General features: G+C 49.0%; 1 protein-coding gene and 1 non-coding gene across 3 annotated transcripts; both read left to right on the top strand.

Moving 5' to 3' along the window:
- The first annotated feature begins 1,244 nt into the window (after positions 1–1,244).
- Positions 1,245–25,942, top strand: COPG1 (COPI coat complex subunit gamma 1). Of its 2 annotated transcripts, XM_058725810.1 has the most exons (24): positions 1,245–1,400; positions 2,317–2,369; positions 2,813–2,893; positions 3,155–3,226; positions 3,335–3,414; positions 4,856–4,931; positions 5,206–5,298; positions 5,705–5,791; positions 7,078–7,235; positions 7,327–7,460; positions 8,560–8,627; positions 8,868–9,056; positions 9,989–10,084; positions 11,442–11,685; positions 12,507–12,582; positions 14,964–15,067; positions 15,536–15,661; positions 15,956–16,024; positions 18,977–19,119; positions 19,429–19,600; positions 21,128–21,225; positions 22,198–22,336; positions 22,912–23,010; positions 25,443–25,942. In XM_058725810.1, the coding sequence occupies exons 1-24, from the start codon at positions 1,364–1,366 to the stop codon at positions 25,571–25,573; spliced, it is 2,625 nt and encodes an 874-aa protein (XP_058581793.1). In that variant the 5' UTR covers positions 1,245–1,363; the 3' UTR covers positions 25,574–25,942. The 2 variants fall into 2 exon arrangements, with proteins under 2 accessions (XP_058581793.1, XP_058581794.1); XM_058725811.1 differs by lacking the exons at positions 1,245–1,400; positions 2,317–2,369 and adding an exon at positions 2,441–2,558.
- On the top strand, positions 4,167–4,273 carry LOC131511182 (U6 spliceosomal RNA). Its single transcript, XR_009261386.1, has one exon. It is a non-coding gene; the product is annotated as a U6 spliceosomal RNA (small nuclear RNA).
- Positions 25,943–26,107: the final 165 nt, after the last annotated feature.

The following is a 26,107-nucleotide window of genomic DNA, read 5'->3' as shown; positions in this document are numbered from 1 at the left end:
ACCATAATTCCCTCAACCATCTCATTTTTGCTGGTCATTTAGAATGTTTCCAGGTACTTTGCTGCACACTGCCGCAGTGAGCAACTTTATTTTCTTGAGGATGATTTCCACCAGATAAGGGGTGGGTTACTGGCTAAGGATTTTGAACATCTTTCTGGCTCTTAACAATTTCATCTTGGCTCAAGATCCCCCTCCCCTGCTTCCTCCAAGTCCCCAGCCTCCGTCTCTGCAAAGCCAGACCCTAGAGGCTGGCCCCTCCCCCTTAGTCCCCTCCTCTCGCTAAGCTGTTACCTCCTCTTTCACTTGTGGGCCTCAGCCCCAGACCCCTGCCGCTCGTGTCCACTCCTGGCTCACCAGGTCTCCTTCTCCCCCGCCTGGTTTCGGGCAGTCCCCTCCTCAGGCAAGCCGATTGCCTGCCATGCATCAGCTCTCGGCCACCCTGACTCGGGTTTGCCGTAGCCAAATGCAGTTTGGCACGCTGGCACGCACCATCCTTACCTTAGCTTCAGGGTGTCCCGCGCAGATGCTCAGGAAGACCTAAACGGTGGGTGACGTTTCGTTTTCCCCTTTCAGCCCATTCCAGCCTTCTGCGCTAGGGCGGCGCATCTAGTAGGCGCTCGATAGGTATCCAAAGTATTTTAAAAGCACATTGAAGTTCCTATGCTGGCTTTTTACTTTCGATCCCTGAAAGTTAATAAAGTACAAAACAATTTGCACCAGGATTAGATGTGATGGGGGATGGGGGTGGGCAGATAGGAATTATAAGAGAAAGTTCATGCATTCATTCAGTTAACAGGAATTGACTTGAGCACCTACTGTATGCCAACACTAACCACGACAGTGAATAAAAGACAATAAAATCGATAGTGTAAAAATACAGTGTGTTATATGGTGGTTCGAGCCAGGGAGAAAAAAAATCAGGCGAGGTAAGGAAACAAAGTGAAGCCACCCAGAAAAGGTGAAAATAGTAACAGGTAACAATTGGGTGTCTGCTGAGGGCCTCACCTTCGAAAGCCCCTTTAAAATAACGCCACAACGCAGTGAGGCAGGAACGACCGCTCCCATTGCACAGATAAGGAGGACGTAAGGTGCAGAGTTGGGGTGGTCAGCCCCGCGTCTAAGGCCTCCGCCCTACCCCCCCGAGACCCCAGCCCTGGGCCCGCCCTTCCCCGGCAGGGAAAAGGTTAACGCAGGGCGCAGCGACGGAGAGTGTGCGCATGCGCAGAGCGCGGATTGCGCTTGCGCGGAGATCCGGGCGACGTGGCCGGCCGGAAGTGGTCTGTGCGGAACTGCCGCCGGACAACCCCTGCTCGCTGAACCCGGCTAGCGCAGGGCTGCTGCTTTGGGCCCCGCCGGCACCACCATGCTGAAGAAATTTGATAAGAAAGACGAGGAATCGGGTGAGAGGGCGTAGGCTTGGGGGAGGCTGGACCCTCTTACAGGCTCTCTGCACCCTCCTTGGGTGCCTCCTTCGGGGCCTCTGCGTAGACCTGAAGCCGAGACCCAGTGAGGGGCAGGGGCTTATGCCAAGGTCCGCAACTGGTCAGCGGCGGGCCTCGGAGAGCCCGAGCATGCTCCGCTGCCCCCACTCGTAAGCTCGGACCACGATTCGCTCGGTGACCTTGGGAGGGTCACTCTCCTGTGGGCCTCGGTTTCCCCAGTTGTCAGGGGAAGGGGCAGGGCCTGGTGAACCACTGTGACTTTTCGCCGGGTGACCTCTTGGGATTCGCCGGGCTGCGTTGCTACTGGCCAAATGGGGCATAATCTGTGGAGCCAATGTTCTGCGCTGAGAACCCTCTTTAATGTAACTACTCAGCAAATATGTATTGATCGCTTACAGTATTCCAGGCACTGTACTGTGTCCTGATACTGCAGTGGAACAAATGAGACACTCAGTGCCTGAGCTGGGAATATTAAAATGGTCACAGGCGAAGTAGAGAAGATAGACATCAACCAGATAATGACACATATAATTAATTACAAATGTGACATTTGCTGTGAAGAAATCCCAGTCACCAGATGATGGTTCCCGCATATTGTAGGGATTCAGTTAAGTACAAGTTGCATACATGAATGCAAGACACGATGCTGTGAGAGGCACAGAAGGACTATGTCAGGGTTGCTAGGTGACTTAAGGAAGTGGTTTGAGGTAGAGTGGTAGGACCTATATGCAGGTTGTAGAGCCTTGATTGCCATTCTGGAGTAGTTTGAACTTGACTAAGCAGATGGTAATGACATCTTTCCCTTCTCTATGTCTCTGTATATGCAATTCAGGCTTACAACCTGTACTCACTCTTCTCCGTTCTCTGACTTTAGGTGGAGGCTCCAACCCATTCCAGCATCTTGAGAAGAGTGCAGTACTCCAGGAGGCAAGTGTCATTTGTCATCTGCCATCCCAAGTGTTCACAGTCAACGTGCTCAAAATACTAACACATTCAAAGGGGTGGTTTAAAGAACAGTAGGGGAGAAAACCTGTTCCTGGAAAGACAGGAACGCTTTGCTCCTGGAGAGAGTTCAATACGCTTGCAGTTGTTGTCGTTCTGTGTTTCTCTTTCAAGGTAACACGTGTTTACTGAGTATCTGTTAGTAAGTCAGCATGTCCCTAACTGATATTTAGGGCAGATTTCAGGAGTTCTTAATAGATGGATTAGGGAGAAAGCAAAACAAAACTTTCCTTATGAAAATAAGCTTATCCAGGCAAATGTATGTATTTACCCTGGGACTTCTCAGAGCTTGAGTGTACCTGAGAGGCAGTCAATGGAAGGGAAATAAACTAAGTCAGAAGGTAATGTTCTTGGTTGCTTCTTTTTAGGCCCGTGTATTTAACGAGACACCCATCAACCCTCGAAAATGTGCCCACATCCTCACCAAGATCCTTTACCTCATAAACCAGGTAAGAGAGTGAAGTTTGGGGGCAGGGATCATGGTGCTGGGAGTTGTTGGGGGCGTTAGCATAAGTCACATAGCCCTTAGGGTATTTGATAGCTCCTGTGTGGATATAGCCCAGCTCTGGGTTCCCTCAGGGTCTAACTCTGATGTGTTTGCCCTTGATGGAGCCTCTGTAGGGTCTGTGGATGTGACCTGGGCTGATCTGGCAGGAAGAGCCTTCTGGCCTCTCTGTCCCAAGCTGAGACTTCGTTTTTGATTAAAACAGGGGGAGCACCTAGGGACCACCGAAGCAACCGAGGCCTTCTTTGCCATGACCAAGCTCTTTCAGTCCAACGATGTAAGTGCCCACAGTCAGTATGGTCTACCTTTGTGTGGATTGGAGTTTTCCTAACCTTGGCTTTCGTGTTGAGTCAGTGGTCATAGGCTTTTCCTCTCTCTTTCCCAGCCCACACTCCGTCGGATGTGCTATTTGACCATCAAGGAGATGTCTTGCATTGCCGAGGATGTCATTATTGTTACCAGCAGGTGAGTCTTCGGGTCTGTGTATGGTTCCTTTGACGGGTGCCATTGACACAGAAGCCATTTTTACTCATGTGTATCAGGTGATGAGACTTTTGTTTGACATAATGTCAGGTGCCCCTTCCTCTTCTGTCTCCCTCACCTTTCAGTTACTGCTGCCCCTCCATGGCACTCTAGAGTGTGCAGTTTCCCTAGCCTTACCTGAGGCACAAACCCTTCCTTGCCTTGATTCCTCTCAGTCAGCTGAGCCAGGCTGGAGCTTACGAAAGACTTTAGTGAGTGCCAAGAGAGAACACAAGAAAAATAGACATAGAGAATGCAGGGAGTATACAAACAGGTTCACTTCCCAAGTACTGGTTTCTGTGTTAGACTGAGTTATTCAGGGGAAAGGTGTGACTAAAATATAGTCCCTGTCCTTAAGAACTGGAGCTCAGTTCTCTTCTTGCCACAGTTTATGGGGGCGGGGAGATGCTACACATTCCATTGTAGGGTGGTTTAGAAATCATTTTTTTGAACATCTACCAGTCCCTGTGCATAACTTTGGGAAGCTAGCAGTAAGTAAGGTAGACATGGCCTCTCCAGTCCCAGAGAAACAACTGAGGAGACAGGCATTAGAATATATAACAGAGTTTATCCGGGGAAGTATGATAGGCTGTGAGAACAGACCAGAAGGATATACAACTTGAATTTGGATCAGGAAAGGCCCCCTAGACCTGTCTGAGCAAAGTGCTGAAGGATGAGCAAGAAATAGCAGGACAGTGCTCACTTCAGCAGCACATATACTAAAATTGGAACAACTCAGGGAAGATTAGCATGGCCCTTGCACAAGGATGACAGGCAAATTCGGGAAATGTTCCATATCCCCCCCCCCCCCAAAGAAAAGAATGAAAGAAGCCACTGAAAATTAATCTCTTCCAAAAATGCTTATTAATAGCAGGACAGAGATGGAGAGGGCCAGGAGTACTCTAGGCTGAGGGAATAGCAGATGTCAAGGCCCGGAGAGGAGAGTCTCTGTTAAGGAGTTTATGCTTGATGGTAATGGGCAGTAGGAAGCCTTGGGAATGTTTTAATCCAAGCAGGGGAGTGACCTTGATTTTTGAGGAGGGGGGGGTGCAAGTGAGCGAGGGACTCACCCAAAGTGGGGGTCGAGCTCACCCGATGTGGGACTCGAACTCATGCACCGTGAGATCATGACCTGAGCCGAAGTCAGATGCTTACTGACTAAACCACCCAGGCGCCCCAGAGTCTGGAGTTTTGTAAAAAATCTCTCTTGTTGCTGCTTGGAGTTTGACCGGGAAAGAGTAAGAATACAGCAAGAACGCTAGTTAGACTTGTGTAGTAGTCCAGACAAGGGGGTGTGACTAGAGCTAGGGAGGAGCGGGTGCAGACAAGGGCTTGGGGAGGACAGGCCATGCTCCTGCGCGGACAATGCCTTCCCCTCCCACAGCCTGACAAAGGACATGACTGGGAAAGAAGACAACTACCGTGGCCCTGCTGTGCGTGCCCTCTGCCAGATCACTGATGTGAGTCTGCTGCCCCTGCTGAGCTGTTCCTCTTTTTCCCTGCTTCTTGGGCAAGGCTCAGTCATGGTCCTCTGTGCATGCATTAGGTTGTCCCACGTCTCCTGAGCAAAGCACTGAGCCAGGTGGTGTGGGGATGAGGGTAGGGTGCAGTAACACAAGAAACAGGTTTGCTTCCTTCCTTCTTGTCCCCACTCTTCCCCACCCATCACATGCACTCCTGACGGTTGCCAAGGATTGATTGGGTCCCCTTCTGCCCCACCCATTGTCCCCACAGAGCACCATGCTGCAGGCTATTGAGCGCTACATGAAACAGGCCATCGTGGACAAGGTGCCCAGTGTCTCCAGCTCTGCCCTGGTGTCTTCCCTGGTATGTAGCTGGGGACCCTGTGGCGGGGGCCTGGGCAGCAGATTGGGAAACTGAAGAAAATATCAGAGTTGCTTTTCAGTAGGAAAAGAAAAGTTTCTATATCCCTTCCCAGATCTGAGAGTCCCACCCACCTTCTCAGTGAAGAATGCCTGGGGAACTCTTGACCCATCCCTTGGGGTGACAGATTGTGGGGAGTTTGGGCCTCGTGGGAGATCTACCACCAGGGCAGAGAGTGAGGGTGGGAGCCATCCTTGTGTGCTGTGTCAAGAGAACCAGGACAATGGAGAGGCTCTGGGCCGTGTCTGAGGGAAGACCCAGAGCTGGACTGAACTGTGAGCCAGGGCCAGGAGGCATGATGGCAGGGCACCCTGTCTGCCCGCCTCTTAATGTACTCTGTTGCCCTTAGCACCTACTGAAGTGCAGTTTTGACGTGGTCAAGCGCTGGGTGAATGAGGCCCAGGAGGCGGCGTCCAGTGATAACATCATGGTCCAGGTGAGGTGTGAGCAGAGCAATGATATTGACGATTCTTAGGCAAATGACCTGGGACTGGTGATTCAGAAATGGACACTCACCCCGGAGATCCTGGTGTCCCCTAGCAGGAGCAGGCTTTCATCTTTTGTCACTGGATTGTGGGGAGACTTGGGGGTTTGGGGAAACGATCAGGGTACCACTTGGGATGGTTTAAGTTAGGAGCTCCTTACCGGCTGGAACTAAAATGTTCAAGTGTCTGATAACCAGCTGAGTCATGTTTTGGGATATGGGATATAGCAAACTTGGCCCAGGCAGCCAGAGAGCCTTTGCCGAGCTGGCTTTTTTAGTGATGCATGTAAATGTCTTGGTGGGGCTTTCAGCTACTTAACACTTTTTCAGTGACCTAGTCCAGAAATTCCTTTTATCTCTGTAAGACAAGTTTCCTTGTCTATAAAATGGGAATGAAAGTTTCTGCCTCACAAAGCCGTGAGGATAATATGAAAGAGCATCTAGAACATCTGACTTGTCGGGTACATACCTGTAGGCGCCCCCTGTATGTTTTTCTCTTCTCTTTCTCCTCACCCCTTGTGCCGATTCTCGTCTCCAGGGCCAGCCATGGCCCCTCAAGATCTTTCCCAGTGTCAGAGAAGGCTCTCCCATAGAAGGCACCCACAGTCGCATGACTTAGCCCTTGAATGCCACCCTGGTAAAGAAACAAAAAAGAGCAGAGGGAACAGGAAATAACTCTGTGTACCTTATATCTCCAGAAGGGTAATCCCTTGACTTTGGGCCCTCCAGAGCTAGCTTTGCCAGTACCAGCCATGTGTCCTTGGGCAACTCAGTGAGACTAAGAGTATCTACCTTCAGGGGTGGCGTAAGGTTTAATTCTACAAGGTCTTGTATGAGGTGTGCTGCATGGCACCTTATAACACCTGTCCATGCTCAGGGCCTGGCACCCACTTTCTCTTGTTGAAGGACACCTGGTCTTCCATTCTTTCATCACTGTGGTCTCTATTGTCCCCTCCACATCTGTACTCATGATGCCTGTTGGGGCCCTTGCTGAACTTGAGGGCGGGAGCTAGACTACACACAACACTCACGTGGTGTGGTGAGCATCGTCCCGGGGCCATCTGTACAGAGCATCTGGGGAAATTGTCACAGCCACTCTGCGAGGTAGCTACTGTGATGCCCATCTTAGACACGAGAAGGCTGAAGCCCAGAGAGATGCGGAGGCCTCTCTCGGGCCACACAGCTGGTAGACCTGGGCTTCACGCACCTGTACTCTGCCACGACCTCCCGCTCTCTAGTACCATGCTCTGGGGCTCCTGTACCACGTGCGGAAGAACGACCGCCTGGCTGTCAATAAGATGATCAGCAAGTTCACCCGGCATGGCCTCAAGTCTCCCTTTGCCTACTGCATGATGATCCGGGTGGCCAGCAAACAGCTGGAGGAAGAGGATGGCAGGTAACGAATGGCTCTTGTCCCCCTTGGCCAGATGGCGCCCTATTCTGCGCTGGGCCATCCCCAACTTCTTGCCGCCCGTGTCCTTTTGTAGCCGTGACAGCCCTCTGTTCGACTTTATTGAGAGCTGCTTGCGCAACAAGCATGAGATGGTGGTGTACGAAGCCGCCTCGGCCATCGTCAACCTGCCAGGCTGCAGCGCCAAAGAGCTGGCCCCCGCTGTGTCAGGTTACACACCTCCTTTTGCCCCGGCCCCACACATCTGTGCCTGCTGGGAACTGGGCCCTGGGCTGGGGGGTTGGAGGAAACAAAGAAAGAAAAAAAGAAAGAAAATGCCCTCAGATAGGCCACGGCGGGGTGTTAAGAAGAGGAATTGGGACCTAGTAAGTACCCATTTGGTGCCAGGCACGCTGTGCCAGGGTCTCTCACACTCATCATGTTTGGGTTCTTTGAGTTCCATCTTACCATTAAAGAGGCTGGGGCGCCGCTAAGAGGCAGAGATGGGGTTCAGATCCATGCTGCAGCCTGTTGGGCTGGCTAGTGATGGCAAGAGGCCCTGGTGGAAGAACCCAAAATTTATAAAACCAGGTTTTATAATTGCTTGCTAGGGGCCAGGCTATCTCAGGCAAAGGAGAAGGCAATTCAGAGGGGTCATTCAAAGCCTGCATACTGGAGCCCAATAGCCTGGGTTGGAGTCCTCGCTTTCCTAGAGCCAAAGCACACGGAGGGCTTTGCTGCCTGACATGCAACCATGTACAATAGGAACCAGGGCAGTTGTTTAAGGCAGGACTGAGGTAATTCTGCTGGTCTGCATACATGCTCCAGGAGAGAGGAGTGGAGTTTTACTTTGGATAAAAGACTCAGGCATCAGGTGTGGGTAGTCCTGGATCTCAATCCTTGTTCTGCCGTTTACTGGTAGCTAACCTAGAGTTACGTGAGTTTTACCCGTGTGCCTCAGTCTCTGTATCTGTTAAATGGGGATAATAATAATAGCTGCTTTGTGGGGTTGTGAGAAACCAGACAAGGCACAGCAGCTCCTTAGCACAACATCTGGCACATAGCAGGTGCTCAGTAAGTAGCGGCCGTCATTCACGAGACCCACTGGGCTCTCATAAACGTATTAAAGCCTCTGTGCTCGTGAGCTCTTTTCCTTGGTTGGGGTGAGGGTGCCAGCAGGGATATGAGCTGAGCAGAGGGTTTGAGTCAGAACAGCTTCATAGCCCTCATGTATCCCCCATGCCCTGCCTGACCATTCCCCGGAGGCCTGAGCTTTTCTAGCTGCCGAGCGGCGAGGGAGGCCTGACATGTGGCATGTATCTCTCCACAGTGCTCCAGCTTTTCTGCAGCTCGCCCAAGGCCGCTCTCCGCTATGCTGCTGTCCGTACCCTCAATAAGGTGAGAGTTTAGGGGTGGGCAGAATGAGCACTTTGCCTTTTGAGAGGGTCGGGAGGTGCTTGATCCAGCTGGAGGCGTGTCGTGGCCCCTGACCGGAGCTGCAGAAGGTGTAACACTGATCACAGTTGCTTCCTACAAGATGGCGAGATGAGCCCATCCACAGGACCTCTGACCAGGCCAGAGTCATCCAGTGGAATGACGGAAGTCCCTTTGTATGTCTGTTCTGTCCTCCCAAAACAGGTGGCCATGAAGCATCCGTCAGCAGTGACAGCCTGCAATCTGGACCTAGAGAACCTGGTTACAGATTCAAATCGCAGCATCGCCACGTTGGCCATCACCACACTCCTCAAGACTGGCAGCGAGAGCAGCATCGATCGCCTCATGAAGCAGATCTCGTCCTTCATGTCGGAGATCTCAGATGAGTTCAAGGTGCCCAGGCATGCCTGCAACACCCATCGTTCCCGGAATGAGGAAGATGCTCTGTGCCTGCTCCCTTACATTCCCCAGCCCCCAGGCCAGGATTGACCTGGGCCTGGTAGGGCTTGAGGACTCAGTGGAAGAGGTGGCACATCGCTCTTCACGGGGCTTGGCCTTGGGAGACGTGCACATCCAGCCTTGGGGTCTTTGTCCGTACGGTTCCTTCGTAAGGCCAGTGGCAGGGCATGGAGTGAGGGCTGAGAGCAAATGTTGTCAGAGATTTCTAGTTTTCTGGTATGGGCTGATGGTGGTGCTCTTGGTCAATTTGGGGAAGGAGGGAGAGTCAGGTCCTAGGTGAGGGAGGTAGGAAGGTAATGATGGTGATCGCGGACGTGTTGAGTTTGAGGTGCCGTGGGTACCAGGTGGAGTTGTCTGGTAGACATTCGCTAACATTGGGCTTGAGCTCGGACACAGACAAAGGTTTGGGAGTGAGTGGCATGGAAGAGGTGGGTTAAAACCACGGGAGGAGGTAGGACTGCCAAAGACACTGTGTGCAAAGGGGAGAGGGCCCAGGCCAAAGTACCCAGGGAGGAGCCTGAACAGCCTATAGGTGGGATCGTGGGGGTGGAGGTAGGAAGAGAAGCAGAACAGGCAGGCTGAAGAGGGACCAGTGGACCTACCCTGAGGTCTGAGTAGAAAATCAGAGTTTGGGGGACCCAGAGGCTGGACCTGGGGCTGTTGGAACTGATGTGCCTGCTACCCTACTTGGATGGGCTCAGGGATCGCGTGCTCCCTGAGGGTAGAGATGGAGTTCCTCTCAGCTCCTTGCCCTCTGGGTCCAGGGCCTGGCTGGGCCTAAGGAAGGACTTGGTTGGCACTTAGTGAACTAAGTAACTCAAGCCTGGAGGCAGGGGCCGCTGCTCATACACGTCTGTTTGACTCAGGTGGTGGTGGTCCAGGCCATCAGTGCCCTATGTCAGAAGTATCCTCGCAAACACGCCGTGCTCATGAATTTCCTGTTCACCATGCTGCGGGAAGAGGTAAGAGCAGGCATTTGGGGCATGCCAGGTCCCCTGGTGCAGGTAGTGACCTGGCTGTAAGCTCCATTCTCAGTTTGGAGCCAAGAGTCTCTTCTTGGAAGGTATGCATATCAACCCGTTGGCCAAGTGAATTTCTTGGTGCCTACAGACCTGACAATATAAACATGCACCAATTCCTAGTAATTACAGTAATAAGTAATGACTCACCACCCTGGCTTTAAAGTCACAGCAGATGCCCTGAGGCGATGCTTTGTGCTGGAGTCAGGAAAACCTGTGTTCTCTACTGGTGCCTAGTGTAGAAATTTTCTGGGCCATTCTGGGACCTCCAGCGTGGTTTCTTCTGCAATTGATGCTAATAATTTGACATTGGGTTCTATTTTTGTTTCTCACGTGTCTTAGTGATTCACTTACACTACCTTCCTTGAATGTCTCAACGAAACCAGGTAATTCAGAGGAGCAGAAGCAAAGGGTTTTTGGAGTAGATTTGGTCCCTACATATCTGGTTGCCCCTTCGCCCCAGCACAGAGTGGCCCTTGGACCAAGAAGCCCTTGCCTTGGGTGTCATTGGGTCTCCTGAGATTGGAGGAGGGCACTAATACTTAAGAAGCCTTCAGCTAGGGGCGCCTGGGTGGCGCAGTCGGTTAAGCGTCCGACTTCAGCCAGGTCACGATCTCGCGGTCCGTGAGTTCGAGCCCCGCGTCAGGCTCTGGGCTGATGGCTCGGAGCCTGGAGCCTGTTTCCGATTCTGCGTCTCCCTCTCTCTCTCCCCCTCCCCCGTTCATGCTCTGTCTCTCTCTGTCCCAAAAATAAATAAAAAACGTTTAAAAAAAAAAAAAAAAAAAAAAAAAAAGAAGCCTTCAGCTAATGGGTCCAGTACTTTGGAGACACTACACAGCATACACAGTCTTATCCTCATAACAGGTCTTGTCAACAGACATCAATTTCTCCCTGTAAAAATCAGGGATCTGAGGGGCATCTGGGTGGCTCAGTTAAGCGTCCAACTATTGATTTCGGCCCTGGTCACGATCCCAAGGTCTTGGGATCAAGCCCCGTGTCTGGCTCTCTCCCTGGCTCACACTCTTTTCTCTCTCTAAAATAAAATAAAATAAAATTCTTAACGAGACACAAAATGTTTCTATTTAACAGTCGACTGTTAGATCTGGAAGGGCCCCAGCGAGCATTCAGTCCAGGCCTTTTATTTTACACACAAAATAAGGTAGAGCCCAGATAGCCAGGTCCCTTACCTCCATGTTCTGTTTGGACTGCTGTCCTCCCTGGTCCTGGTTAGGTGTTGGGCCTCCCAGCTCATTTCTGGAGAGAGCAGCCTCCTCGCTCAGCTTGACCCCTCCCACTGCAGGGCGGCTTTGAGTACAAGAGGGCCATCGTGGACTGCATCATTAGCATCATTGAGGAAAACACAGAGAGCAAGGAGACCGGGCTGTCACACCTGTGCGAGTTCATCGAGGACTGCGAGTTCACCGTCCTGGCCACCCGCATCCTGCATCTCCTGGGCCAGGAGGGACCCAAGACCAACAACCCCTCCAAGTATATCCGCTTCATCTATAACCGCGTGGTCTTGGAGCATGAGGAGGTCCGGGCAGGTGGGTCTGAGCCAGGGCTGAACTGGGGCTCTTTGCTGCTTCTTGAGCAGATGACCTGTCAGAGGGACCTGAGCCTCAGTCCCCAGGCACTCTGTGTTCTAGCCTCACCAGCTCCGTGGTTTATAACATTGTGGGCAGGATCTTGGATGCTTGCGTGTCACCCAGTTCAGTGGTTCCTTAGCTCTGACTTGTATTGTTGGTTTTTGATTTTTGGTTTTTAACTTTCACTATATGTTGGTGTTTAACTTTTTCACTCTTGCTTGCTTTTTTTTTTTTTTTTTTAAGTGTTTAGGTATTTTTTTCAATGGTTAGCTTTATTGAGGTATAATTCACATACTGTAAAATTTACTCTTTTGCGTGAGTATGCAATTCAGTGTGCATCCATCATATTCTTAACTTTAAATTTACTGTTCTTCTCATGCCCCCACTGGACAGATTTTTCCTCTTTCAGCAATTAATATTCATTAAGTAATGGGTCGTTTTCTCATTTATATAATACAAAGGCTAACTGAATTGAACCCATTTGGATACAGAAGGTGAGAAGCCTGTGTGTGGCTAGCTTCTGTGGCCACATCGTAGTCAGTGCTGAAATGGCTCCTGGAACCCAGGATGGGACTGTCTTCTCCTTGAAACAGCTGAGGGAGTTGAGGCCCAAAGGAGGTCCACCCAGGGCCACTCATTGCACTGCAGGCAGTTGTGGGCCTCCAGGCTGAGAACTGCTTCACTCAGGACCTCTTCTGCCCAAAGATTCGTTACAAGTACTGGAACTGTCGTGAGCTGTCAGGTGGGTTAAGTAAATTATATTTCCTTCATAAACACAGGCGCTGTGAGTGCTCTGGCCAAGTTTGGGGCCCAGAATGAAGAGATGTTACCCAGTATCTTGGTGTTGCTGAAGAGGTGAGTATAGGCCAGAGGTCCCTGATGGGTGACGGTGTTCCCCGGGGGAGAGGTTATACAACAATGGATTGTAGGGGAAAAAAAATAGAAAGCATTGTAAAGCATGGAAAAATATCATGCAAAAATCCCTCCACCTAGGTGTGACTATTGTTGAGTTTTTTCTTCCTTTTTTTTTTTAATGCCTTTCTTTTTTAAAAAATGGCTTTATTGATACACAGTTTGCGAGCCATACAGTTTACCCATTTAAAACGTATAAAGGGAACCTGGGTAGCTCAATCAGTTGAACATCCGACTCTTAATTTTGGCTCTGGTCATGATCATGGGACTGAGCTCCATGTCAGGCTGCGTGCTGAGCGTGGAGCCTGCTTAAAATTCTGCCTCTCCTTCTGCTCCTCTTCCCCACTCACACTCTCTCACTCTCTAAAATAAAAAAATAAAATTCTGGGGCAGTAGATGGCTCTGTGGGTTAAGTGTCTGACTCTTGACTTTGGCTCAGATCATGATTTCACAGATCATGAGATTAATTAAGCCTGCGTCAGGCTCTGCACTAACCTTGCTTGGGATTCGATTCTCTCTTTCCGGCTCTCTCTGTCCCTCCCCCTACTTGTACTCTCTCTCTCAAAATAAATCAGTAAACATCAAAAAATAAATAAAACGTATAGCAAGATGTTTCCTTTTTTTTTTTTTTTTTTTTAACGTTTATTTATTATTGAGAGACAGACACAGAGCGTGAGCAGGGGAGCGGCAGAGAGGGGGAGACATAGAATCTGAAGCAGGCTCCAGGCTCTGAGCCGTCAGCACAGAGCCCGACGCGGGGCTCGAACTCACAAATCGCGAGATCATGTCCTGAGTCCAAGTTGGTCGCCCAACCGAGCTACCCAGGCGCCCCTGACATGATGTTTCTTAATGTATTCACAGAGTTGTGACCATCACCATAATCTAAGTTTAAAACATTTCTATCATTGCCAATAGAAACCTGATATCCATGGTGTTTACCGGGCAGAGTAAATGTCTATTAAGCTAGGACAGTATTTTCAGTGTGGGTGTTAGTTTCCAGCATTAAGAATCCTTGGTCCCTGTGGTTTTTTGCAGTGTATGGAGTTTGGTGAGGCTGTTTTCAGCTGTGCCTGCTTGCCTGTTTTGCTGGTTAGCGGGGGGTTTAAAAAAAAAAAAAAAAAAAAAAGAGAGGGGCGCCTGGGTGGCTCAGTCGGTTAAGTATCCGACTTCCTCTCGGGTCATGATCTCGCAGCTGGTGAGTTCAAGCCCCACATCGGGCTCTGTGCTGACAGCTCGGAGCCTGGAGCCTGCTTCAGATTCTGTCTCCTCTCCTCTCTCTCTGCCCCTTCCCCTGTTTGTGCTCTGTCTTTGTCTCTAGCTCTGTCTTAAAAATAACGTTAAAAACTTGTTTAAGTACTAAAGAAAAACCCTATATTGATTAGTAGTCACTGCCCTCTCCCCAACACCTACTCCCCCCCAGCCCTAGACAACCACTAATCTACTTTATGTCCCTAAGCATTTGCCCATTATGGTCGTTTCTTAGAAATGCTGTCGTACAATCTGCGACCTTTCCTATGTTTGGCTTCTCTGTGATGTTTTTTTCAAGATTCATCAATGCTGCAACATATATCAGTACTTCATTCCTTCTTATGGCCAAATAATTCATTGCACGAGCACACCACATTTTATCTATTCACCAATTGACAGACTTGGTTTGGTTTCCACTTTTTGGCTCTCATGAATAATGCTGTTATGAACATTCACGTACAAGTTTTTGTGTGATGTATGTTGTCAGTTCTCAAGAGGAGATGCCTGGGAGTTGAATTACTGGGTCATATTAAATTCTTCTTTGACATATGCTGCTGGATGTAGGAGATTGCCTCCTTCACTGGGTGGGCTTTAGGGAGTGGGCCCGGGGAATATGAATGTGGCCACCTCTTAGGTAATGAGCTAGAATTTTATAGGCCCCTCCGTGTGTTTGATGCCTGGATCCCACAGGCATGTTCATCTGGGGACTGAACTTTAAGAGACTTGCTTCCCCTTACTACCGTCTGATGAAACCCTGCAGTGTTCCCCTGCCACCCCTGTGGGGCCGCAGTCAAGATTACCATGGGTTCCCAGGGCGCCTGGGTGGCTCAGCCAGTTAAGCATCCGGATTTGGCTCAGGTCATGATCTTGCAGTTTGTGGGTTCAAGCCCCACATCAGGCTCTGTGTCAGGCTCTGTGATGAAAGCACAGAGCCTGCTTGGAATCCTCTGTCCCCTGTCTCTCTCTGCTCCTCCCCCATTTGTGGGCGCTCGCTCTCTCCCTCTCTCTCTCTTTCTCCAAAAATGAACGAACATTAAAAAAAACAAAAAACAGATTAGTATGTTTTCTGGCTGCAGGTGCGTGATGGACGATGACAACGAAGTAAGGGACCGAGCCACTTTCTATCTCAATGTCCTGGAGCAGAAGCAGAAGGCCCTCAATGCAGGCTATATCCTAAATGGTGAGTTTCCCTGGCTGTCTTTGACTAGGCCCCCTCCCAGAGCTGTGGCCCTCCTCCCCACTCCAGAGCAGGCACACCCTCTCTGGGTAGGGAAGTCTGAGGCAAGACGCTTTGGGCTGGACTTTCATGGCAACTTCATGGCATCACCGTGACCTCAGGAGACCGCGAATCTTGCAGTTCACACCAGTGTGGGTGGCAGCAGCTCATTGAACTGAAACACTAGTCATTGATAAAAACCTCTCTTCCCATAGTCCTTTATATAAGTCACTCTTGTATACATTTATCACCATACCAGCCCTGTGAAGGAGGATCCAGATGAGAAAGTGGAAGCCCAGAGAGTGTTAAGTCGTTTTCTCAGTGGTCTAGAGTCATACAACTTAGACCCCGGGGCCACAGGCTTCCGTGGGGGATTCCGGCTGCTCATTCTGTCATGCCTTCAGGCAGTGCCTCGCTCCCACTGGCTTCTAGGTCTGACTGTTTCCATCCCTGGTCTGGAGAGAGCTCTGCAGCAGTACACTCTAGAACCATCAGAAAAACCTTTTGACCTCAAGTCTGTGCCCCTGGCCACCACGCCCATGGCAGAGCAGAGAACAGGTAAGTAATGTCTGTGCTCCTTGTAGAGGCTTTCAGGTCCAGGCCTCTGTTGGAGGGTCTGCATGGGCCGTGAAGCCACTAAACCTAGCCAGGATGGGGGGGCTTGTACCAAGAGGATGGAACAGTCCTTTCTAATCCTTTCTACGGCTGACTCCAGGATTGGAGACACATGCACACAAACACTCGCTCTCTCGCGTGCTCACACTCTCTCAGGGGGTTGGACCAGCTCTGTGGTCAGCCCCACACTGCCCCATTACTGGAGTTGTTGGTCACCATGTGTGTTTGCTCCTGCAGAAAGCACCCCCATCACAGCCGCCAAGCAGGCGGAGAAAGTGGCAGCCACTCGAGAAGACATCTTCCAGGGTGAGTAGCGGTGCTTGGTGGGGCGCTCAGGACTGGGCTTGGTCTCCTCAGCTTTGGGGGTGAGGGGTGTCGTTGCTTTCCTCAGGAGAATTAGGAGAGACCTAATCAACGACAGTTCTTACCCTTGAGTTCTGGGTCCTGAGAGTACTTCAGTCAACACATTTGACCCTCAGGTGGCAGTTATCGGGTCCATTTGGTATTGGAGGAATTGGAAGTTCAGAGAGAGAAAGTGATATGCCTAAGGCTGCACCGCAAGAAACTGCAGGGGCTGGAATTAAGATCCACATCAAACTGGCTCACAGCTGCCCCTCAGCCTTGGTTCTGAGGGCTCAGGTCCCTGGAGCCCAGGCCGGTACCTGATGTCAGATTCAGCACAGTTGGGGTCCAAAGACGCTAATACTTTTTCTTGGGTTCCAGAGGGCCTCAGTCCACATTGTTTGGTAAGGTTTTGTTTGGGTGGTTATCTATCTCTCTGGTCTAGCATCTTTGTAAGGGTAGAGGCTGTGTATCTAAGCGACAGACCATATTATCTACTGAATCCCACCATGAAGGACTGACATGTGTCCCTCTTCCTTCATGAAGAATCTCCTGTGCTCATCACTTCTACTCCCAGTCTTCCGCCTTCCCTCAAGTAGTTCTGTGTGGTTCTTTGTAGGTTCTGTCCTTTATATTCTCTATCATAGTACTTAGCACAGTGCCTTCCTTCCTCACAGTGAGCTCCCAATGATTGTTGAATTAAATTACATCCTCCACCACCACCCCCGCCGGGGCACCTGGATGACTCAGTTGGTTAAGCATCAGATTCTTGATTTCGGCTCAGGTCATGATCTCACGGTTCATGAGAATAAACTATAAAAATTAATTAGTTAATTAATTAAATCCTCCCCCGCCCCCATTCCATTTGAGAATCCTGTCTTCTGTCAACACATCTTTCAGATTGAGCAAAATCTGAATCCTGAGGTAACTGGGATCACTCTCACCCAAAACTTTCCCTTCTGTATTACTTCGCCTTTGCTGTTCTCGCAAATCACCACAAAGTCATTGCCTTAGTGCAGCACAGTTATCTTACAATTCTGAGGGCAGAAGTCCAAAATGGGTTTCATTGTATTGGCAGTGCTGAGCTTCCTCTGGAGGCTCCAGGGGAGAATTAGGTCTCTGCTTTTTCAAGTTTCTGGAGGACTCCATTCCTCTCCTGGTGACCCCTTCTTCTGCCTTCACAGCTAGCAGCATGGCCTCTTCAAATCTGACTCTGAGCCTTCTGCCTCCTTCTTATAAGGACACTGGGCCCATCCAGATAATCCAGGATAATCTCCCAGTCTCAAAATGCAATTTAATCATACCTGCGAACTCCCTTTTACCATGTGGGTAAAAGTTCTGGGAATTAGCTTGTACGTATCTTGAGGCTACCATTCTGCCCCAACTTCAAAGGAAGACTCTTTTTAAGCCTCTTCGAGGGTATCAATTTCATCTTTAAGCACTCTTCTGAAACCTAACGTTTATTGATCACCTGTTCGGTTCTAGAAGGTTTGCTAGATCCTGACATTTATTGCCTCATTTATCTTCACAACAATCCTGTGAGCAAGATTATTGTATCGATTTTATCGGTGAAGAGTTGGAAACTCAGAGGCATTAACTGATAGCTTCTAGCAGAATCCCCCAGGGTAGTTAAGTGTCAGGTCTAGAAACTTGATATCCCAGTGAAATCAATTCTCACAGAAAAGCACTCTGGTGGCTGATGATCACAATGGCCCAAAAGTGCCTCCTCATTTCTAAGCTGGCTCTTTCTGCGCTTTTCACTGCCTGCACATTCATCAAATATAATCCTTCAGGCCGCAGAGGGCTGAAGCAGTCACAAAGCCTGACTCTGTGGGGGGAGGAAGCCAAATAATAATAATAATAATGCCTACTTTCTGTCTCTATCCATGAAACATGAATGAAGTATGTTCTAAGTTCAGGGCAAAATACCAGATCCCTGGCCTCAGGGCACATTTTCTGTCCTTATAGAGTTCAATTGATTTGGGAAGACAAGTTAAAAATGTTAGAGCAGTGGTCTTCAGATATCAGCTTACATCAGAATCAGCTGGCAAAATTTCTTAAGAATGTAGATTCCTAAAAAAAAAAAAAAAAAAAATGCAGATTCCTGAGTCCCAAACCCAAAGATTCTGATAGACTGAATTTAGGATGGGCCCGGAATCTCAGTTTTTAATAAGCCCCGACCCCCAGGTAATTCTGACACTAGTGATCCATTGAGGAACACTGCCCCTGCCATAGAATAGGAAAGAGAGCAGTAGCCGCAGGCTGTCATAGGTGGACATCGTGTGCAGGCGGCTATCAGATGTCTCCTTCACCTGGACGGGCCACGTTGGCAGCCTGTGGGCTACTGGACCCAGCCCACTGCTGGAACCTGGCTTTGAGGTGTACAGATGGGCCTTCCCAGGTACTCACATACCACCTGAAGTGGGGTTTTCGGCAAGTCTGAATCTGAAACATCTCCTAGTACTGGCCTTTTCTCTTAACTGACAAATGTGTAGGATCAGTTCGTTCTTTTGCCTGATTCTGGGGCGATAACAGCATTCATCTCATCCTTAGAGTCTTCCTAATCTCTACTTTCTAAGAATCCTTGCCGAGCTTCTAAAGTTGTGGGAGTCTCCAGATGGATTAGGCCTAGGCCATTGGGGATCTCCCAGTCAGTGTTCTGCGGCTGAGGTCTTTTGTGAAACAGAGGGGAAGAGAGTATTCATGGGACGTGGTACAGCTTGAGGAAAGTTAGCGAGAGGAGAAAATGATCGGTATATTTGGGATATAGCGAGTAACCTGTCATTGTATATACATATCTATCCATCTCAGTAGGGTAAAAGCCCTGGAGAATTGGCCATGAGCATTTATTAGAAACCATCACAGGTTGGTCTGAGAATTGAAAGGCTGAGTAAACGTGTGGCCTGTGGCTTTCAGAACAGTTGGCGGCAGTGCCAGAGTTCCATGGGCTGGGGCTCCTCTTCAAGTCCTCGCCTGAGCCTGTGGCCCTCACTGAGTCAGAGACAGAGTATGTCATCCGCTGTACCAAACACACCTTCACTGACCACATGGTGTTCCAGGTGAGCGGGGAGGGCTGAGGCCCTGCTGAGGCTTGGGCCCAGGGAGTGGTCCCGAGTGTGACGGGTCTTATAGGTCAGGAGCCCAACTTGATGCTGGGTTTTGTCACCGGCCGATATGTGTCTTGCAGCCTTGACCCAGGACCTCTCTGGCTCCTGTGTGTCAACGTGGGGTCAGGGACCCTGTGCGGGGGCACCTGGGATAGGAGTCAGTTTGGCCCATGGGGTGAGTTAGGACCTCCGGGCTCTTCCTTTGCAGCAGGGCTTTGACCTAGAGCAGTGTCTAAGCAATCCCTCTCCTCCCTGGTCCAGTTTGACTGCACAAACACACTCAATGACCAGACTCTGGAGAATGTCACAGTCCAGATGGAGCCCACTGAAGCTTATGAAGTGCTCTGTTATGTGCCTGCCCGAAGCCTACCCTACAACCAGCCTGGGACCTGCTACACACTGGTGGCACTGCCCAAGGAAGACCCCACAGCTGGTGAGCCCTTCTCCTGACCCCACCCTGGTCTTCTGGGAGGCCTTGGGATCCAGATGGGGTGGGCCAGTTGTGCACCAACCATTTGTCTCCTATGAGAGCAACTCCTTGATTTTAACCTTGAGAAAATCAAGGTTAAATTCTTACCTTGGCTTTCTGTGACCAGGATCAACATGTGTGGGATGGGGCTGAGGGGCAGGGGGTTGCTAGGTGGTAGGTCTTTCCCCTTTTGGGACTTGGTGGGGGATGAAAGTAGCAAGCCCTCCATGCCCATGAAACAAGTACTGACACAGCTAGGGAACAGGGGAAGAGGTGGGGGGCTCTCGGGAAAGAGGAGGTGTTCACTTTCTTGCCAGGGACTTGGTTTTTAACTTTGCTTTTTGTAGGATTCTGAAAGAAAAACAAAAAAATGCATCTAAGCCATTAAAAAAAAAAAAAAAAAAAAAGGTTGAGAAAGGTTAAAGAAGAAAGGCTGAGTCCTGGGAACTTGTCCTATGTCATCCCATTTCACCTTCATAGAAGACCTATGGGGATGAGTACTGCTCTTACTCCTAGGACTAGGAAATTCTAAGGAAACTGAGACTCAAGTTAAATGACTCCCCTAAGTTCACGGGGCTGGTAAGAGGCAGAACCTGGGTCTATCTGGTCCTCAACCTGTACTCTTTCAAATTTTTTTTTTTTTTTTTTCAACGTTTTTTTTTTTTAAATTTATTTTTGGGACAGAGAGAGACAGAGCATGAACGGGGGAGGGGCAGAGAGAGAGGGAGACACACAGAATCGGAAACAGGCTCCAGGCTCCGAGCCATCAGCCCAGAGCCTGACGCGGGGCTGGAACTCACGGACCGCGAGATCGTGACCTGGCTGAAGTCGGACGCTTAACCGACTGCGCCACCCAGGCGCCCTGTTTTTTGTTTTTTTTTTTTTTTTTTTTTTAATTTTTTTTTTCAACGTTTTTTATTTATTTTTGGGACAGAGAGAGACAAAGCATGAACGGGGCAGGGGCAGAGAGAGAGGGAGACACAGAATCGGAAACAGGCTCCAGGCTCCGAGCCATCAGCCCAGAGCCTGACGCGGGGCTCGAACTCACGGACCGCGAGATCGTGACCTGGCTGAAGTCGGACACTTAACCGACTGCGCCACCCAGGCGCCCTGTACTCTTTCATTTTACCATGAACAAGCACGGAAACATCCCAGCTCCACCCCTTCCAAGGAACCCACCAGCTTCTTTTTCCAGGCCGTGCACAATGGACATGTGACTGTGGCATGGGCTTAGCCATCCTACAGCACCCCTGCTTTCCTCTTTCTTCCTTTCCTGTGAGGGGACTCCCAGACCCATGACTTGACTCTTTCGCCCTTTCCCAAGGTATCTTCTGTCCAGATTTGTGGAGTCAGATGGCTGTTTGTGGGGTTGCCGCTACTGATAATATAATAGAGGCCTGGGGAGCAGGGTGAGGCCACCTGCCCTATGGAGGAACTCCTCCCCCGCTGTGGTTGGGGTCATCCTGACCGTCCAGCCTTTCTTCCTTGCAGTGGCCTGCACATTCAGCTGCATGATGAAGTTCACTGTCAAGGATTGTGACCCCACCACTGGGGAGACCGACGATGAAGGCTATGAAGATGAATATGTGGTAAGAAGCTAATGTCGGGAGGCTCAGTTTTGTGCCTGAGGCTGCAGAGCAACCCTGTCCAGGAGCTAACAGCTAGACTTAACGTTTTTCTTGCTGTTTTGGCTCTTTGAAAGAAACCGTTTTTAAACTCAAAAGAATTCATGCTTTAAGAAAAGAAAACTTGGGAAGTGTAAAAACCAAGGATGAACAAACAGGAAAACATTACTCATGGTCCTTGGGAGTTATTTGGAGGAGTAGGCAGGAGTTACGTAATAAAGGTCATTGATTGTGTACATCACATACCTTCCAGTTTCCACTTAAAACCATAATGTAGGGGCACCTGGCTGGCTCAGTCTGAGGAGCATGTGACTCTTGATCGTGGTGTCATGAGTTCATTGGTTGAACTCAATTGGTTGAGCGTCCGCCTTCAGCTCGGGTCATGATCTTGCAGTTAATGGGTTCGAGCCCTGTTGGCACAGAGCCCACTTCAGATCCCCTCTCTCTCTGCCCCTCTCCTGCTTCCCTGCTTACGTTCTCTCTCTCTCTCTCTCAAAAATAAACATTTATTATTTATTTTATTTTTTAAAGCTGTTGTATTTTTTCACGTACTATATTTTAGAGCTCTTTCTGAATTAGTACATAGCTTTCCCCTACCACCCTTATTTAAAATTTTTTTTAATGTTTATTTATTTTTGAGAGACAGAGCACGAGTTGGAGAGAAGCAGAGAGAGGGAGAGACACAGAATCCAAAGCAGGCTCCAGGCTCTGAGCGGTCAACACAGAGCCCGACGCGGGGCTCAAACTCATGAACCGTGAGATCATGACCTGAGCCGAAGTCAGATGCTTCACCAATTGAGCCACCCAGGCACCCCCAAAATAAACAAACATTAAAAAGTGGGGGGGAATGAGTTCAGAGCAGGGGCCCAGAGGTATACAGAGCAGGAACTCACTCCCCTGGAGGTATGTGCCTAACTTCCACCTCCATCTCCCCAGCTGGAAGATCTGGAAGTCACTGTCGCTGATCACATCCAAAAGGTCATGATGCTGAACTTTGAAGCAGCCTGGGATCAGTTAGGGGATGAGTTTGAGAAGGAGGAGACATTCACCTTGTCTACCATCAAGACACTTGAAGGTAAAATCCTTGGCTACTGTTGAAATGTGTCCTCCCCTTTCACTCCTCCCAACTTTTGTTCCCCAGGGATCCAAGGCCATGTCTAGAGCATATACTTCAGATGCTACTTCATTAAAAGCCCCTTAGAGGGGCACCTGGCTGGCTCAGTCAGAAGAGTATGCATCTCTTAATCCTGGGGTTGTGAGTTTGAGCCCCATGTTGGGTGTAGAGATTACTAACTAAACAAACAAACTAACTCAAAAAAGACGGTGGGGGTTGGGGGGGTGGGGGGGGCGGGGAGGAGCACCCGTGGGTGGTTCAGTTGGTTAAGCATCTGACTTCGGCTCAAGTCATAATCTCATGGTTCGTGAATTCAAGTCCCACATCAGGGTCTCTGCTGTCAGCTCAGAGCCTGCTTCAGATCCTCTGTCCCCCTCTCTCTCTGCCCCTCCGCATTCTCTCTCTCTTTCAAAATAAAAAAATAAACTTAAAAAAAAAAAAAAGCCCTTAAGAGCAGGCTTTGGGGATGGGGTAGTAGTGGTGACACAAAAGGGAAATGAGGTGTGGCTTAATGATGCTGCGATTTCTCCCTACAGAGGCTGTGGGCAATATTGTGAAATTCCTGGGAATGCACCCTTGTGAGAGGTCAGACAAAGTGCCAGATAACAAGAATACCCACACATTGCTCCTGGCTGGTAAGCAACATTTCTAGATGGGAAGTGCCTGGGTAGCTCACAGCCTGGATGCCACTGCATCCTGGGCTGAGGGCTCCCACTGGGAACATGAGGATTCAAATTCGTAGCATTGAAAATTTACAGAGTTAAAAAGACCAGCAGTGGGGCGCCTGGGTAGGTTCAAGTCGGTTGAGCGTCTGACTTCAGCTCAGGTCACGATCTCAGACTTTGTGGGTTCAAGCCCTGTGTTGGGCTCTGTGCTGACAGCTCAGAGCCTGAAGCCTGCTTCAGATTCTGTCTCCCTGTCTCTCTGCCCCTCCCCTGCTCGTGCTGTCTCTCCCTCTCCCTCTCAAAAATAAACATAAAAAAATTAAAAGATATTTAAAAATTTTTTTTTAAATAATAAAAAAAGACCAGTAGTGAAATGCCCTCTGACCCTCTCATCTGCCTCTCATCCAGTTCCTTGCAACAGGCACCGAAGCACTGTTATTACAAACAATGCTACTATATCCTTCCAATCATTTTATGGATATGAAAGCTAGGATGTATACATTTCCCTATTTTAACTCAGATATTTATGTGTAAATGGTATATACATTTTTCTGCACTTTGCTTTTCACTTGACAGATCTATCTTGTCAATACATAGAGTTTTCTTGGGTGCCTAACTGGCTCGGTTGGTAGAGCATGCGACTCTTTATCTCAGGGTCATGAGTTGGAGCCCCACATTGGGGGTGGAGATTAGATTAAAAATAGAGTTTCCTCTTTTTCTTTTTTTAATTGTGGTAAAATCTACATAAAGTAAAATTTACCATTTTAACCTTAGGTGTGCAGTTCAGTGGCATTAAGTATATCCGTATTATTGTGTGGTTATCAACACCATCTGTCTCCAGGACTTTTTTATCATCCCAAAGTGAATACTCACACTTTTTTGTAGCTTCCTCGTATTCCATTTTATGGTTGTGCCATATTTTATAGAATTAGTCTGTATTGATGAACATTTAGAGTGTTCCAGGCTTTTGCTATTATAAACAATGCTGTAGTGAATAACCACATACATACATACATTCACACATACTTTATTTTGTATGTGTGCCCTAAGGATGTCTATAGGAAAAATTTCCCAAGGCATTATCAGGTTAAAGTGCATTTCTCATTTTGGTAAAAATTTCTAGTTGCCTTCCATAGGAACTGTTTGCCTTTCCTCCCACACTGTGGACAACACAGTATGTATTATCAGTAATATACACAGCATATTATCAAATCATTAGCAAATGATTTTTCACAGTCTGGGTGAAAAATGGTATCTTAGTGTCGTTTTTATTTCACATTTCTTACATATTGGATGAAGTTAAGCATCTGAAATGTGTGTGCCATTTGTATTTTTCTGTGAATTATTTCCATATCCTTTCTCTACTTTTCTACTGGGTTGGTTGGTCTTCTCTAATAGGAATGGAATTTTAAGTCAACATGGAAATTTTCAGATACACACAAAAACTGAATGGTATAATGAACCCTCATGTGCTCATCTTCCAGCTTCAACAACTAACAGCATCTATACCGCCACTCATTCTACTCCCCGCCCTGGGTTATTTTAAAGAAAATTCCAGATACAGCATTTTGTATGTAAATATCTCTAGATCTGGATGTCTCTAAAGTCTTTGTTTAAAGGGGTGGGGAAGGGAGTGCCTGCTTGACTTAGTTAAACATCCGACTTCAGGTCAGGTCATGATCTCAAGGTTTGTGAACTTGAGCCCCCACATGGGGCTCCCCTGCTGTCAGTGCGGAGCCACTTTGGATCCTCCGTCTCCCTCTCTCTTTCTGCCCCTCCTCTGCCCTAGAGGGTGCATGTATATGCACTCTCTTGCTTGCTCACTCTCGAAAATGATAAACATTTTAATTAATTAATTAATTAATTAAAGGAGTGGGGGCAATACAGTCGTCACACCGAGAACTGTGAACAAAAGGAAGTCAGAGATTTTTGTTTTCTTTCTGAGTATTTATAATCAGGGTTGGGAGGCAGCTCCGCTTCAGTGCCCTGCTCACAGCTGATGGACCCCAAGCAAATCATTTCTGGCCACACTGAAGCAACTCAGTCCCCTGGGTCTGGCAGACACCTGCTGTGCGGTTTTGTCATAGAGGGGCTGTCCCTCCGTCAGTGCTCTTAGATTTAGCCAACATGCATTAGAGCCTCTCCCGTGCCAGGTAGAAGCCTTGTATGTCCGTTAATTCATTTGTACCTGGCAGAAGCTTAAACAATGGTTAGTATCTCCTCTACTTTGTAATTGGCAATACTGTGGCTCAGAGGGATTTCAGCCCAGCTCCCCAGTTCCCAGACCCCTTCCATTTCACTGTACCACAGCTGCCTTGATCAGTTGCTGCAGCTGCCACCCTCAGCCTAGCCTCTGCAGCTCACTTCTGCCTTACACACTTGTACTCCTCTCTTCCCTCTAGGTGTGTTCCGGGGAAATCATGACATCCTGGTGCGCTCCCGACTTCTGCTTTTGGACACAGTAACAATGCAGGTGACAGCCAGAAGTTCGGAGGAGCTGCCAGTAGACATGATCTTGGCGTCTGTGGGCTAAGAGGCCAGCCTGCATGGGCCCTACTCCTACCCTCTTCTGCCCACCCCCCATCCCCCGCCAACACTACGCAGAAGTCACACCTTCATCGTGAACGCAGTGGAAACTCCATCCTAAGTCTCTGTATTCAAAAACAATTAGGAATCACTGAAAAAAAAATTTTTTTTTTTAATTTAACCCCTGCCCCAGGACGACTAGGGGGTAACTTTTTTTTCTTTTTTAAAATAGGGGATGATTTTAGCTTGTCCTAGAACCTGCTGCCCTGTCTGTCACGATAGGGACATGCCAGATGAATAAAACACACCTCCTCCTGAAATTATCCCCAAGGAAACCATCTTATCCCTATAAATAAATCCGCATGTATTTATTGAATGACTACTACTTCTGTAGACTCATGCTTAAGGGTTCCCCTTTCCCCCTTCTGAGCCTCCCCACTGAGAACACCTCTATCCCCTTCACTTCCACAGCCTTTTGGCTGCTGCACTTACCTTGAGGCCGGATTGCTCTCACTCATCCCCATCCAAGCCCCAGGAACAA

The sequence above is a fragment of the Neofelis nebulosa genome, chromosome 4 (assembly GCF_028018385.1).
Source record: "Neofelis nebulosa isolate mNeoNeb1 chromosome 4, mNeoNeb1.pri, whole genome shotgun sequence".
Taxonomy (NCBI): domain Eukaryota; kingdom Metazoa; phylum Chordata; class Mammalia; order Carnivora; family Felidae; genus Neofelis; species Neofelis nebulosa.
Note: the sequence above shows the minus strand (reverse complement) of the source record. Positions and strands in the feature narration are given on the sequence as shown.